General features: G+C 34.2%; 2 protein-coding genes and 1 pseudogene across 2 annotated transcripts; 2 read left to right on the forward strand and 1 right to left on the reverse strand.

Moving 5' to 3' along the window:
* The first annotated feature begins 1,229 nt into the window (after window positions 1-1,229).
* On the forward strand, window positions 1,230-8,068 carry LOC123213700 (transmembrane 9 superfamily member 1-like). The gene is made up of 12 exons (XM_044633174.1): window positions 1,230-1,417; window positions 3,269-3,461; window positions 3,570-3,674; window positions 3,864-3,881; window positions 3,973-4,070; window positions 4,154-4,306; window positions 4,390-4,524; window positions 4,658-4,824; window positions 5,215-5,309; window positions 5,391-5,764; window positions 6,583-6,856; window positions 7,596-8,068. Exons 1-12 carry the CDS (start codon window positions 1,319-1,321, stop codon window positions 7,661-7,663), a joined length of 1,779 nt encoding a protein of 592 aa, XP_044489109.1. The 5' UTR covers window positions 1,230-1,318; the 3' UTR covers window positions 7,664-8,068.
* A 283-nt stretch (window positions 8,069-8,351) lies between these two features.
* LOC123214328 lies at window positions 8,352-9,103 on the forward strand (annotated as a pseudogene).
* Window positions 9,104-9,703: 600 nt separating this feature from the next.
* Window positions 9,704-15,640, reverse strand: LOC123213701 (MLO-like protein 4). The gene is given in 16 exon segments (XM_044633176.1): window positions 9,704-10,362; window positions 10,446-10,506; window positions 10,905-10,972; window positions 11,316-11,351; window positions 11,439-11,609; window positions 11,691-11,731; window positions 11,824-11,873; window positions 12,140-12,225; window positions 12,684-12,758; window positions 12,916-13,007; window positions 13,763-13,823; window positions 14,031-14,147; window positions 14,234-14,274; window positions 14,277-14,459; window positions 14,654-14,711; window positions 15,395-15,640. Coding segments are annotated over 16 exon segments (1,698 nt in total). The 5' UTR covers window positions 15,524-15,640; the 3' UTR covers window positions 9,704-9,933.
* Window positions 15,641-15,732: the final 92 nt, after the last annotated feature.

Raw genomic sequence — 15,732 nt, forward strand, 5'->3', positions numbered from 1 at the left:
TTATGTCTGGAGTGTTTTTATATGATGTGGGCAACCATATTTTACTTTATCACGGGCCTTCATCTTCACCACAGGTTTTATAAATTATTAAATTAAAAAAATTTGGAAAATAATTCTATTGAAGAGGTCGAGAATGAGAAGATGCCATTGACTTTGTTGTCAGCTTGATATTTGATCAACTAGTTGCATTTTCTCACCACTTATACTTTTTTTTTTTAAATTTACCACTTATACTTTTAATTTTCCCATAATCTTACCACTTATACATTATATTATCATATATTAATTTCCCCAATTTTTACTTCTTTTAAGATAAACATAAGAATGATATTCTTGTCAAAATTCGTCCCCTATGTTTACCCATCATGGCAATGACATGAGAAATCAAATATTCTTTTGCAATAATAAAATACTCATAATCTGTTTTAAACAATGAAGTCCTCAATTCATTAAGAGACAAACATAAATATAAAACACCTTTTTAGTAGGTTAAATTATCATATCTCACATAAAAAATAATTCAACTAAAACTACCAAAAGAAAAGTTCAACTCAAGTTCAATTGAAAATTTGTCAAGCTAAAAATTAAAGGTAATATGAGTTCGGTTCAAGTTTATGACTCAAATTAATGTCTTGAATTTATGGTTTGAGTTTATAACTTATTAATAAAACAACGTCGTTATAGTTAAAAATACGTAGAATAATATTATTTGATAATTGTTTAAAACAATTAAAATCAAACCACAAATCAAGTTTGAATCGAATTAAACCATCTTTTTTTAGTTTCAAGTGAGTATTCAACTGATTTTGTTTGCCTTTTGACAAACATTACATAAGTTTTTGAGAGTTTTAATGCCCATTGTATCAATTTAGACAAATTTCAATAATCAATGGTTAATTTTAATAAGTTTTGATAATTATAATAGTTTAATGAGATGATTAGAGTTTTCAGAATGATAGATACTAAATTATAACTTTTTATACTTGTAAAGAGGTCAAAATATCATGTTAAAAATATTTACTTGTATTCTTTTAATTTTTTCAAAATTTTTAGAGGATGAAAGTATGATTATGTCTTTACATTATTGGTTTTTTAACAAAGTTTAATTTTTGGTATAAAAGTGTTATTTATGTCATTTGGGGGTGGAAAAGATTTTAGAGCAAACTTTGGTGGGAATTGTGACTTACTCCTATTTTGTCAGTCTCCATCCTGTACTAAGCTCCAAGGCACAATATTATCATCACTATCATCCTCTAAAATCTCGACCTTTCAATCAGCCGATCTCTACCGTCCATTCACCCCTCTTCTTCGTCGCGTCATGCCCTCCTCCATCTCTTCCGCCGTGGTCCGATCTCTCTCTTGTCTCCTTCTCCTCTTCCTTCTCTCTCCTTCTCTCGCCTCCGAATCCGATCACAGGGTAATTTCCTTCTGGATCTCGTCATTTGCTTTCTGATTCTCTGTCAGATCTGATCCAATTTCGATTGTTGTTGTCCTTTGTTTTAAAGATTTGATAGTTTTCTAGCGTAATTTGTGTTTCGGTTAGTGTGAAATGTCGTGATTTGAAATGGTAGGGTTAGATTTTGTGTTGTTTAGTTGTGACGGATCTTGAATTCTTAGAAGTGTCTTGGAAATGTTGACATGCAAAGTTAGAACAATGCGTGTTCGGCGAGGACTTTTAAAGGTTTTCAATTTTCTTTGTGGATTTTCGGGTCAATATGTGCCCTTGTTGGCGTGAGAATTTGTTTTTTTGTGGATTGAGATCTGTCTGTCAATGTTGATATTTGCGGGTTCGGCTGGTGGGATTTCTTGTTGCTGTGGGATCTAATCTCAGGTTAATTTCGGTTTTAGTGGGTTTGGGTTAAGGGGTGATATGACCTAGAAAAAAGTATGGATGTTCTGGATCTTGCCTTTATTGAAGGATATGGTAGAAAAAGATTAGTTCTGAAGGCTTATTGGGTGGAAATGTGTATATTTGATGTGGTTATACTTATCTATGCGTATATGCCTCGTGAAAAGTGGGCATGATTTGAGTCTTGAACTCTAGCATGGGCCTTGTGCAGGGATGAGAAGCACAAATCAAGATAGGAACACTGAATTCACATGAGCTGACCATGTTAGTTTGTTTTTATATCTTTTGGATCATGATCTTTCCTTTATAGAAGTGTTTCAAGTAGTTATATGTTGACCCTAGTATGCTGTATTAGCTGGCCTAGTTTTGTAGGCCTTCAGCTGGAAACAAGCAACCAGAGGGTGTGGTAAGGCCAATATGATTTGAACCAGAAGCCTTTTGTTTTATGAAACTCAGAATGTATCCTTGGTAGAGCTTGATTTAAAAAAATCTGGCCTTAATGCTAGGCTGTCTTGACATTGGGTTGACTGGTGCCGAAGGTCTAGCTTCATATGGATTCTGACTAATTTTATTATAATATTATATTATCAGTAATCATGTGTATAGAATTGTCAGAGTGACTTTTGATACTTAATTATGACGGGAGTTACCTGATTTAAAGCATATGTTGAATCCATGTTTAAACTGTGTATGTGTGTTATTGTCTTTCTTGATCTGGGAAAGGTCAAAACTATTGTTGTTCTTACCAGGTAAAAATGATATCTTTTGTGACTATGCATAGTATTTCTCAACATATATCTCATTGTTCATTTGCATTTTGAGCATGACTCAGTTTAGGCATCTTCTTGGAGAAAGTTTGTGTTTGACAAACTTTGCTTAGCTAATCCTTGTAGTGGTTTTACTAAGTAACTGTAAAAAGATTTTTTTTTACCTTAGATTAAGGTACAAGAATACAACAGCAAATAACTGATATTATTAACTTTGATTTGACTACTTATTACTCGCCATCTTTGGAGCCAGTATAATATCAGTAATTGGTGGTTAGCAGTGAAATTACATGTCTCTTTTTTTTTCTTTTGTTTACTGGCATGGATTTTTTTTTAATATATCTTTTTGCACGAAAAGCTTTGTTATTATTTTGAGCCTACAGATTTTATGTTTCTCTCCCACTCTCACACAAACAAACTGAAACACATTTTTTTATATCATTTTGATCGAGTCCTCCACATGAAATTTTATGTACTTATAATGTGTATGCTTGTTAAAAGAGTGCCTGGAAATTAACCTGAGGTTGGATGTAGCATAAGCTGTAGCTCTTGCATTTTGTGCCTGTGGTAATCATTATGATTAAATGATTTGCCTTGTTTTTTTCATACTTTTATGTATCCTCATCAATACCTCATATTTCTTCCTCTGCAGTATCGAACAGATGATCCTGTTACTCTTTGGGTAAATAAAGTTGGCCCTTATAACAATCCGCAAGAAACATACAACTATTACAGCCTTCCATTTTGCCATGCGACTGGTAATCCTGCTCACAAATGGGGTGGGCTTGGTGAGGTCTTGGGAGGGAATGAACTTATTGATAGTCAGATTGACATAAAGTTCCAGAGTAAGTAAATTTCGTTATATTCATAATTTTGCTTTTTTTAGTTTCTTGATAATTGTAGTTTCATTTCTTCTGAACCTGCTTTTCAAAAATATTTTATTGTCTCAACAGGGAATGTTGATAAAAATGTCATCTGTCAATTGGAACTTGATGAAGCAAAGGTCAAACAATTCAAAGATGCAGTTGAGAACAGTTATTGGTTTGAATTTTTCATGGGTATGTTTCAAGTATTTGTTCTTATTCATTAGTAAGTCATAGAAGAACTAATGGGAATGTACATGTTTGTCTTCTGTTTGTGCTTATTTGTATACGTTTTACTAAGGCTGAAACTTGATCCTTATTTCTTTTGCTTTTCTTCTGATCTCATGTTCTTTGGTCTTTGATAAATGCTGCTTGCAAGTTCAGATGATCTGCCTTTATGGGGTATGTAGTCTATAATTTTTTGATCTGTTTGTTCTTCTTTTTTGATTATTCAATCAGTTGTGCATGAATGGTTATTTCTTTGTTGTTTTAGGCTTTGTCGGTGATCTGCATCCTGATAAGAACAGTGATATTGGCAAGCATGTCTTGTACACCCATAAGAATATTATTGTCAAATACAATAAAGATCAGGTCTGTGGTTCTGAAGTTTCCTTATGCCTTTTATAACTGACTTCCTATTTCATTACTATTTAATTTAACTTCTGTTCTTGTAGATTATTCATGTTAATCTTTCTCAAGAGAACCCAAAGCCTCTAGAAGTGGGGAATAATTTAGACATGACATACTCTGTCAAATGGATGCCAACCAATGTCACTTTTGCACGGAGATTTGATGTTTACTTGGACTACCCTTTCTTTGAGCACCAGGTAAATATTAACATTGGCAGTTGGTTTTCCTTTTATCTTTGCAAAGTTGTTTGTGAGTTGCTAATGCATATTGCAATCTCTAGATCCATTGGTTCTCCATTTTCAATTCCTTTATGATGGTTATCTTCCTCACTGGTTTGGTGTCAATGATATTGATGCGAACTCTTCGAAATGACTATGCCAAATATGCTCGTGAAGATGATGATCTGGAGACTTTGGTAATGTTATCTGCACACTGTTTCTTTATCAAATTCCTGGGTTGATTGGCCTATGTCCTTTTCTTTCATTCTTTGAAGCAATAAATAATATATATTAAGTTTTGTTGGTCAACTGTTGCAACACTGGACTCAGGAAAGGGATGTGAGTGAAGAGTCTGGTTGGAAACTTGTTCATGGTGATGTTTTCAGGCCTCCTCGCAATTTGGTTGTGCTTTCAGCTGTTGTTGGTACAGGTGCACAGCTGGCATTGCTTGTTCTCCTCGTTATTCTAATGGCAATTGTGGGGACGTTGTATGTCGGGTATGTTGAGGACTTGGTGTTATGATGTACTGGACCATGATCTTTGTTGGTAGTTAATTTATTATGATTTTGAAGAATAAAATGCATTTTATGTTTTTATTGATCATGCACAAGGTATGGGAGAGTGTCCTGTTTTAGTTCTTTCTTTCTCTCGCCTAATCACAATTTACAATTCTTTGTGTACTTTACATTTTGTAATACATAATCTCTACCTTTTTTCTAGAGTATGTTGGAGTGGCAGCTTTTTTAACTTAAACTGCTACTATATTGGCATAATTTTTTCTTAATTTGTGTTTTGGCTGCACATATAGTTATTTGTGCTGCAATGCATCAATTTTTCCTCCAAATTGTTATCATATTAAGAGCTTGGATGCAATTTATGTGTTTCAGGAGAGGAGCAATTGTCACTACTTTTATTGTATGCTATGCTCTTACATCATTCATTTCTGGTTATGTGAGCGGTGGGATGTACTCACGTCATGGGGGTATACTTTGATTTGATCACTATTCCTGATTGACTTTATCTGTGTTTGTCTTGTTTATAAATTGGTGGGTTTTTTTTTCAGGTAAAAATTGGATAAAGTCAATGATCCTCACAGCCTCCCTTTTCCCATTTATGTGCTTTGGGATTGGATTTGTTTTGAACACAGTTGCTATTTTCTACGGATCGTTAGCAGCTATTCCCTTTGGCACAATGGTGGTTGTCTTTGTGATTTGGGCTTTTATTTCTTTCCCTCTGGCTCTTCTTGGTACAGTTGTTGGAAGAAACTGGAGTGGTGCTCCAAATAATCCATGTCGTGTGAAGACTATTCCTCGTCCAATCCCTGAGAAGAAATGGTATCTCACCCCGTCTGTGGTCTCAATGATGGGAGGGCTGTTACCTTTTGGCAGCATCTTTATCGAGATGTATTTTGTCTTCACGTCCTTCTGGAATTACAAGGTGAATTTCACTACTTTATTGTTTGAAGCCTTTTTGAAAAGAACTGAAATGCAAAATAACTCCAATAACATTGAAATTTATTGTGTTTCGTGCTGAGATGGGGCAGTGCAATTTAGGGCAGATAATGACACCTGTTTAATAATATTTTTTATTACTGAGAATTTTCTTGGAAGTTCGTGTTATCCAACTCTCTTCAACTTTTTTTCCCTTTTCATAGAAATTTATGTCTCCTGAAGGTATAAGGAGCTCTCAAGTTTTATAAATTGAGAAATATATTGCCTTTATTTTAATAAAATATTAAAATTACTGTTGAATGATTGCCATTCCATGGGTTTGCGAATGGCTAATCAATCGATTCATGGAGAAAAAAATATAGCATTAATGCTGTTTTTGGAAATATTTGAGTGTCCTTATTTATGAAAAAAGAAAAAAAAAAGTAGTGTAATATTTTGCATTTGGTAGGATTGTACTGCTTTTTTTTTGCAGTAGGTCTCAGTTACATATCAGAAACTAGACTTACATCAAATACCCTCTCTAATGATATTATTTATTTTTGTGAGGTCTCTAGTACCTATGTTATTTTCGTATTTTCATTACTTTTGATGATGATAAATTGTGCAAAAAACAAAGGAAGAAAGAAAGGATTGTTTATGAATTTTATAGTCTTTATTTTATTGTGAATAATTGCAATTTTCTTTATGATCACAAATCTTAAATCACATTTTTTGTTTCTTGATGGCAGTGGGAATTATAGATTTTTCTTTCTGAGATTTAATAGTAATTTCAACAAAATATTTATTTTTCCTTTTGTACTACAGGTGTACTATGTCTACGGCTTTATGCTGTTGGTTTTTCTGATTCTTATCATTGTAACTGTTTGTGTGACAATTGTGGGAACATATTTCCTATTAAATGCCGAGAATTATCACTGGCAGTGGACATCATTCTTCTCTGCAGCCTCAACAGCTGTCTATGTGTACCTGTACTCGATATATTACTACTACGTGAAGACTAAAATGTCTGGCTTCTTCCAGACTAGCTTCTATTTTGGATACACTTTGATGTTTTGCCTTGGCTTAGGAATCCTGTGTGGTGAGTTTATTTCTTAATTTTGTTGCTCGTATAATATTGCCTTTTTAATGATATTTTGTTTTGCAGTTCTATTATGTTCCATTTAATTCTCATGTTCGGTCTTTTTAGTTTAATATTGATTACTTAATTTGTTCTTGTTAATAATAGTAGAGTTGAATCTAAGTTTGATTGAAATAATGTTAAAGATTTTTTAAGGTTTTTCTTCTTCCCCTTATAGCTTTTTTGAAATATTGAAAGATTTGGGGAAGTGCTGTTAGGGTAGGATTTTGATAGTCAGAAATATCCTTGGGAAATTTCTAGCAAATGAGACTCAATCTGCTGTCAAGTTTAGGGTTCTAATTATTTCCTGTAGCATGTAAAATTGTGATTGGTATGCTGTTGATTCTATTGCTTGAAAACTTTTGTGAAAGAAAGGAATGATTTGAAGATCATCCTTTGTGCCCTTGGCCTCCCCTTCAATCTATGTTTCTCTGTTTCATGAGAATGTTGTTTTAACTGTGGCATCCTGAGAACCAGTGGGAGCTATCAAAGATGGTTGAAGTTTGTTTAGAAGGAATAAAAAAAGTTAGATAAATGAAGCCATTTATTTTAGAAAGAAGTTGCTGGTATGCTTTCTTATGCAGTTGGTTATTAACTTGCTGAATGAGGAACTGCAGTACTATGATTTCCAGACTAAAAAGTAGCACATGCATCTCTTCTTAGCTTTGCATTTGTTTGATTTCTCTTTTCAAATGTGCAGGAGCTGTTGGTTATCTTGGTTCCAATTTGTTCGTGAGGAGGATTTACAGAAACATCAAGTGTGACTAAAGTGTTGTCAATGAAAATTAGACCCGGTTCTTCCCTGAGCAATTTTTGATTGTTGACACAATAAAAAATATCAAGAGGAAGCATCGGGGCTGTATTTGGTGGGGACCTTCAGGCATTTACAGATGAAAATCACAGGGATAGTGGATGGGGGGATGTAATTCTTAAACTAGATGAAAGAGGTAGCCCTGAGGTTTTTCTAATTTTTTTTTCCCTGGCTGTAGGTGAAAGCCTTTATTTAGAAGAAAGTCAGAGACTGATTTGATAATGTGGGAAGCTAGTAGCAATGTGTTAGGGACAACTACCTTTTATATCATTTTTATTTTTCTGTTCTTCCCATTACAATATTATAGGTGCCTCTTTTGTAAGGAATGTCTAGTTTTCACTTTAATATGTTTTGTTTGCATATTTTTCAACTTCTTAGGGGAAGGATTTGAGGGGGAAAAAAAATTGAATTTTGTGTTCTAAAAAATTATGTCCATATCCATTACCAATTTGTTTTCATTTATGTCAGGCATAATGTGTGTGTGCACGCGCGCTTGTTTTTGTTTTCTTTTTTAAGTCTTTCCAAAGTTGTATATACTAATTATTCGTACTGTTGATGAGATTGCGGCAAGCCAACCACGTTGAGGAGCAATAAAAAAATAATTGATATGGTAAGCTACAACATGTTGCCACATGGCAGATATGAATTTGTTGCCACATTTTTTCCATAAGCCTTCCCTTCCCTCCCCTCACCTCTTCCCCCGTTAGTTATCAACGAACATTAGTCTACACTACTTACCCCGCATCTCTTAATTTTCCCTACGCCTTTCATTTCTTTCACTTTCACCTCCAATGGCTTCCACTCTCCGGTGCCATGCTGAGCACTTCCTTCGTCCGACGCTATCTTGCTGTCACATCCCTCAATTCCCTCCCCAACATGGGTTAGTCCCTCTTTGGCATGAAAATCAACCACCGCGGTGGGCGTGTGAAGGCCATGGCCGTCCACAAAAGTGAAACTCATTATTCCTGATGGAAAGCAAGAGTTCGACTGTCTGAAGCCATTTACAGTCTTGACTATGCGGAGGAGCTTGGCCTTGACTTGCCATACTCTTGTCGGGCTGGCTCTTGTGCTTTTTGGCGCCAGAAAAGTCGTTCAAGGTTCAGTGGATCAGTCTGATAGGAGCTTTCTTGATGATGATCGAATTGAAGCTGGTTGGGTTCTAACTTGTGTGGCCTATCCTCAGGGCCCTCTTGTGATTGAGACTCACAAGGAAGAGGAGCTCACTTCTGCTTAAATGGGGTTAATATTGTTTAATTATTAGAATCTCTTTATTTATTTTTTTATATTATGTGTTTTTTAATGGACGTCTGTTGGTTGATTTTGGTGTTTTGGAAGGGACATCATTGATTGTTGTTGAGTAATGTTTAAGTGTAACTTAAAAGGTTTTTGCTTTTGCAGCTTAAAAATGTCATATCTTTTACTCACTAGCTTACCTGTTTCTTCTTCTTCCTCCTCCTCTGTAAAGCAGCACCATCAAGGGTACCAGTGATTTAAACCTTGTCAAAATTTCATTTGAACTTTGTTCAATGTTTTTAATCTTGTGAATGTATCATTTTTGGTTATTTAACTTATTTTAAAGTACTTGGAAGTGCTTCTTCATGAAGCACAATCAAGGTTGCGTTTAAAAGAGAACTTAAAAATTATTAAGTTATTCAATTTTAAAGTAGTCTCTTTCTTTTTCACATTAAATGTTCTTAATTTTTAAAGAAGTTTTTGTCCATGTGTTCCCAGAGATGAATATGATGCTTTTTCCCCATACTTATAAGGTCTTTCTTCCAAATAGGAAGCATACAAAGGCAAACATGAAGCAATTGTTGCAATCGAGGTATATCTTAGTAAAAATTTCTTAATATCTTAATTTAATTCAAAAGAATCAAGATAACATATGAAAGGTCCAGTTTTCTATGTTTTCTTTGCAGTGGAAAACAGACCACTCTTCTAAAGAACATTATAAGATGGCCGCCCAATTTTATTGCCATTTCTTTGTAACTTTCCTCTGTGTCTGATAAAATTGAATAAATAAAGACTGTTTTGTGGCTTATCGCAATGTAGCTTAAGAAATTATGCAAGCCCTAACAATTATAACCTTCCAATCCAAGGTCATTTTACACCATTCATTTTACATTATCAGCATTCGAAGCAAGTTGGTTCTACATTTTAATGCTATAAATGAAGCCTTAACTGATAGGCTATCCTAAAATTTTCTGAACCCAGAAAGGGTAATGTTTCAGGTCTTCTTAAATAAGTCATAAAGAGTCTCAACTTTTCCTTCCTCTCCATTGCCTGTATTATCTTCTTCATCAGTAATGGGAGGTTCCAAGGCATTTCTGTTCATAGTATTGGATAAGTACTCTTGCACTCTAAAGGACAATTCAGTTTCAGGACATTCGGAGGTCTGAAGAACAGACTCTGCCTGTTCAATTGATGTTATAGTTACTTGATTCAATGACTCCATTGAAGAACTCCTGGATAAAGTACCAGATGCCACTGTTATTTCATCTCTTTCGTCTATTGTTGATTCGAGCGAGCATATTGACCTTGTGGTATGCGAATGTAACGAGTCATGTTTAGACCTCTCCCGCACTCTCTTACACCAACTATGGAGAGACTTTCTCACACTCTCTGCCACCAGAGCTTTCTTCCATTGAGATCCCATCTGAAATGGTTAAAAAGAGTTATTAGCCTACTCTATAATTTCAGGAGATTTCAAATTTGTTTGTAAAAATTTTTGGGCAAAACCTGTGTCACAATCACATTCAAAGGCACTGTGCTGTAGCTGCACCAGAACTGAACAAGAACCCTGCATTTATCGAAATAAAAATAGAATAGCTAAAGGTAATGCATATTTTTGACTGATTATTCAACAATATTGCAGAAATATGAAGAAAATCATATGCCCATTGGCTAGAGAAGCTTTCCAAAGCAACAAGAAATATCTACTTCTGTGGGATGAAAAATAATTATCCTAAAGAAAATAATAAGCAAAGTAATATTTCTTTGTAAATCCAGATAAAATTCATTGTCTTATGTCACTGGCTTTATACTAAATGAAATGTTGAAATACAGTAAGATCAATGGCATTATACCATAATACCAGCAACTAGAAATAATATTAATATGCATGAGCAAAATTACAAGTATAACTAAAAATCTGTCATATAATTTAAATGAAAGTACATATTTAAGAAGGAAAAATACCCGGAACTCAACCGGATGATTATCATATATTGATTTTTCAAGAAGCATGATCTCTCCTCAAGCCCCCACTATACAACAGAAAATTACAGATTCATTAAAGTTGGCATTTTTCAATATAAAGAATAAAGCACAAAAATGGTAATGTACTAATTTTATGGTTATGTAATTCATGAGTCATCATCGATAATGCATCTTTTCTTTAAGCTCATAAGCTGAAAACTATCACTTAAAGATCTTTGGTGTTATATATGACATTTCTTTTTTTTATTTCCTTCCAAAATACATAAAATAGCAAAGAATGCCAAAACTGAATACTAGTACACTGTATACATACCATATGCTGACTATATGCTGACCATATGAATTTCACAAGCAAGCAGAACCACAGAGAAAGAAAGAGTATCCACTTACCAAGGACCATATGAATGTTGCCATCTCAAATGCATTCTGCACGAATATGAAAGAGATGAGGACCACAGTCAAATATGGATGAGAACTTGGATATTTGAATGAAACAACACAAGAAATAATCACCTGAAATATAATAAATTGAATCAACCGCAACAAAATCACTGGTTTTCTAAACCAGAATAAATCATCCCTTGGCTTTACTTGAGTCCCAATTTGAGGCCCTGTTTGTTCCTTAATTTCAAGGGCCAAAGAGGAGACAACATGCTGAAGCTTTGTTCCGACAAGCATGACAAGCTTTGACATGGACAAATTGTTTAAAAATATATTATTATGGAAAGATTGATTGGATATTATAGCAAGAGTGAGAATACCTACAATGGCAGGGATAAAAGACAGCCAGAAATAAATATTTAGACCTGCAACAGAATAAACAACTTCATTATCCCACAAAAAAGAAGATTAATGGTATGATAAAGGACATTCGCTGTATGAATATACTATAATATACCATGAATGTTTATGAAGATGCACACTATTGCATAACCCCACAATGGCCAGCTGCAAAATTGGAAATAATTTAGTGCAATCTTATTTTACTTCTTCCTCATTCTCTGGAAGAATCTATATCCAGAAAATATCAAATGCATAAACAAAAAAGTGGTACTGTTGGGAATTGTATTACTCACAAAAATAGTAAAGCCTCATTCAGTTGTAGAAGGGGTAAAATACCATGTATGAATTCATAAGTAAAGCATTAAGAACAATGCTGGAGAGGGATAAAATATGAAACACAGAACTGCATTTCAGTTTGGATGATTGCATACCTAATGCCGAGGATGCCATGAAATTCATCTTCCATACTTCGAACCATATATTTATGAAAATTGTAAGAAGGGGGTAGCTTGTGCTTCTGAAAAGATAAAGAAATTTAATAAGCAATAAATTTCAGTACTAAACAGGCAACATAGATGATAAATCGATGACAAAGATGTAAGACAAATTTGAAATAATGTAACCACTTGCATAATTCTTGGGGCAAGCCAATAGAAGGCAACATGGCATTTTGGCATAAATGAAGAACAGCTGGACTATCATCACTGAGAAATGTGTAAGCATAAGAACCAGAAGAAAAAATTTTCAACTTGTGTAGAGTATACTCATGACATCATCTATATAATATTTCCTGTCTGTTCTAGGTCCACTTATAGATTCAGTTGATTTGTCTATCAAAGTACTATGGCCTCTCCCTCAATTCTATCCTTATACTTTCCCATGAATGGTTAAGAAATGATAGATCTGGTGAATAAGCAAAGAGAACAACTAGAGAAGTATCATATAATGAAGCATAAGCAACAACTAGATACCCACAGTGATGAAACCCAGACGTAGAGCCAAGTAGTCCGACTTCTGTATAGAGCTCTTAAATTGTCGCAGAAAGCAAAGCTACGTCATTACACCAAAAGAATCATCTTTAGCTTAAAGTGCCCGGATACTATCATTCACAAATGTGGTAAGCATGTACAAAACCTTGCTTCTGAGAAGAAAGCACAACAATAGATAAGGAAGCAAATACTTGTCATATAAAAGCAGGAAAATTTACCATCCAAAGTAGAACTGGACTTCTGCTCCATGGATGAGATGTGTGATGGAAAACAAAGGTGCTTTGTCGCTGCATTACCTTGAATTTCTTTTCTGCAAAATAAAATCAAGGTTAGAAAGAAAATGATTGAAAATGTTACACTAATTATAAATCACTCATACACCAGGGGTCCAAGCATGTTGGCTAAAGTCAATGATGCAAAAAGCGATTGCGCTGTAACTACTAAAATTTGTGCAACTACTGTCTGTGTATATGACATGACAACCAGCAATATAACAAAGGTGCAGCCTAAAACCATACAAATCTTCTCAGCACAATTTCAGTTGATTCTGACCATCTTTAAACTGTATTTGTTTACTTGGCCATTCAAGTGCTCAAGCCCCTTTTGCAGTACTGTAACAGAACGACACATATTTTAGTTAGCTAAGCAGATTGTCTACTGACCTGAGCTGGATAAGAAGGTAAAGAGTCCAAAATTGAGACTCTAGTTCATGAAACTCATAAATCCCAATACAGTAATTGGATTCATATCTCATGGTTCTTGGTTGAACTAATCTGTATTGAAAAACTGCAAGACAACCTGATTGACACTAAAAACACTTTGGCCGTTCAGAACCATAAATTGATGTCTGCTGCTCATATTTCTGACAACACGCAATTCAGAAGGAAGCTCTTATGTCAAAGTTAAAGTTGAGTTCAAATAATTGTTCATCAAGTTGCTACCTATCAAATTATTGGATCACTTATATTGAAACTACTGCCAACATCTCACATGTTACATAATTAAAATGGCATTTTGTTTCATAAGCAATTTGAACAAAGGAAGCAAGTAGGAACTTCTGTGCACCTTGCAAACCTGCATCTGCAGCTGGAATTGCTTGATATTCCCATTTCCTCCAACTATAAATCTACAATAGCATGTCATCACAGTAAAAAAATAATGACTCACTGCACAAATATGATTAGACATGGAAATAAAATTCATATTGCATTAAGCTTGGAATAAAATATGAATGTATGGACCAAACCAAAGAAAATGCAGTATTGATAAGCTCCAATAATAAACAGAAGTTAAGAATTTATTGAGTGATGGAAACAAAGGGGTGAGAGTGTACCTTGCTCATGGCCAAACCAACTGCCAAGCAGCTGTAAAGAACATGAGTGATACCAAGAACAAACAAAAATCTGTGAAGCTGCTCCAGGCCCCTGAGTGAAACAAACGGTTCACGACCCTTCAATTAACAACTAGTGTCAGTATGGCTGATTCATTAACCAAGAGTGCAATAAAGTTACTCCAAAGGTAAGAGAAGAAATTTACCTCACCACATTGATGAGATGTATGACTGATAATTCCTTTAGGGGAATACTTGATTCATTTTGAAAGGAGAAGGAACTTCTTAACAAGACATGCTCTTTGATGCCGCTACCATTTTCAGAACAGATATAAAATTTACTGTTGAAAAGAGATGAATTGACACAAATCTCAGATATCCATCGTGCCCATTGTGCCAACAACAAAGATATAAGTCCGAGCAGCATCAACTCTATCAGTAAAAAGGAAAATAAAAATTAGATCAAAATCACACAGTTTAACATTCAAATGCCATATCAATAATGATGGTAAGAAAGAAAGTATAGAGACCGAAAATAACAAAAGAAAAACAGAAACTTGATGAAAATTCATTCTCAATTGTAAATCAACAGAAGTGAAAGGTGAAACTAATTGAAAACAACTCACCTTCTTTAATCTTCTCTAGTGAAGCAAATAGAGCTTTCCTCCTTGTCTTCTTCAACCACTACACAAATCAAACAAAAAATAAAAAAAAATCATAAACTTTTGGACAAATTTGAACAGCTTTTTGGCTTGTGAGCTAATCCAAATAGCTATTCTGGTCACAAAATTGTAAAAGTATAATTAAATTACATTTTTTGAGCAACCAAACAGAGTGATATTAAAAAATTGATGTACTCCAAATATTTTGGAAATCTATCTAAACTCCACACTAGAAAAGAAAAAGAATCTAATATGGAAATCTTTCCATCTCCAACATATATTTCAAAATTCTTAGATTTTTTAGACAATAAATCCCCATTTCTTCATACTTTCTCGAAACTTCTTTGAAAATAATTAAGGCAACCGCAAAAAATCTAACACATTGATTTTTCCACATTTTCTCTACAATCAAACAGATTTCTTAACTAAATTTCTCTTTTCTGAACAACTTAATAGTTATTCTAATAAGAAAAACTAACAAAAAATTTGATTTGCCGACAGTTTCTCAGTAACCAAACAAGGCATCAACATAAAGGAGCTATTTTCTTGACCTCTCGACACTTGTTTATAAAGCTAAGAGACATAACAATGTGCGTTCGTCAATTATCAAACTATTAACATAAGCAAGTGAATTCCAACAAGAAAGGATAAAAAAAGAAAGAGAATTTATTTTCTTTCCCACATTTTGTCGGGACCCAAACACACCTTTCCAAATTTGTAAATAGACTTTTGAGCAAGATAACAAATAAAAACCAAAACAGTAATGACTGAAGCAACGGAGTAGGTTGGAGTCTCGGACAGAGACCTCCCTTGCCTAATCACCAACTCCTTCATTTCTCTCACTTCCAAAACCAGCAATCCATCAACACTCAAAATAAAACTTGAAAGCCAAAATCCATCCAACTCTATAGCTTCCCGAGAAAAAGGTGTAGCAAATGTCAGAAAGAGAAGGATCCTGGAAATGCGGAAGTGGGAAACATAAGGAACATGCTTGCCAACTTACAATATAAATGACATAAAAATAATAATAATCTTCCATTATT

The sequence above is a fragment of the Mangifera indica genome, chromosome 4 (genome assembly GCF_011075055.1).
Source record: "Mangifera indica cultivar Alphonso chromosome 4, CATAS_Mindica_2.1, whole genome shotgun sequence".
In the NCBI taxonomy this organism is placed as follows: domain Eukaryota; kingdom Viridiplantae; phylum Streptophyta; class Magnoliopsida; order Sapindales; family Anacardiaceae; genus Mangifera; species Mangifera indica.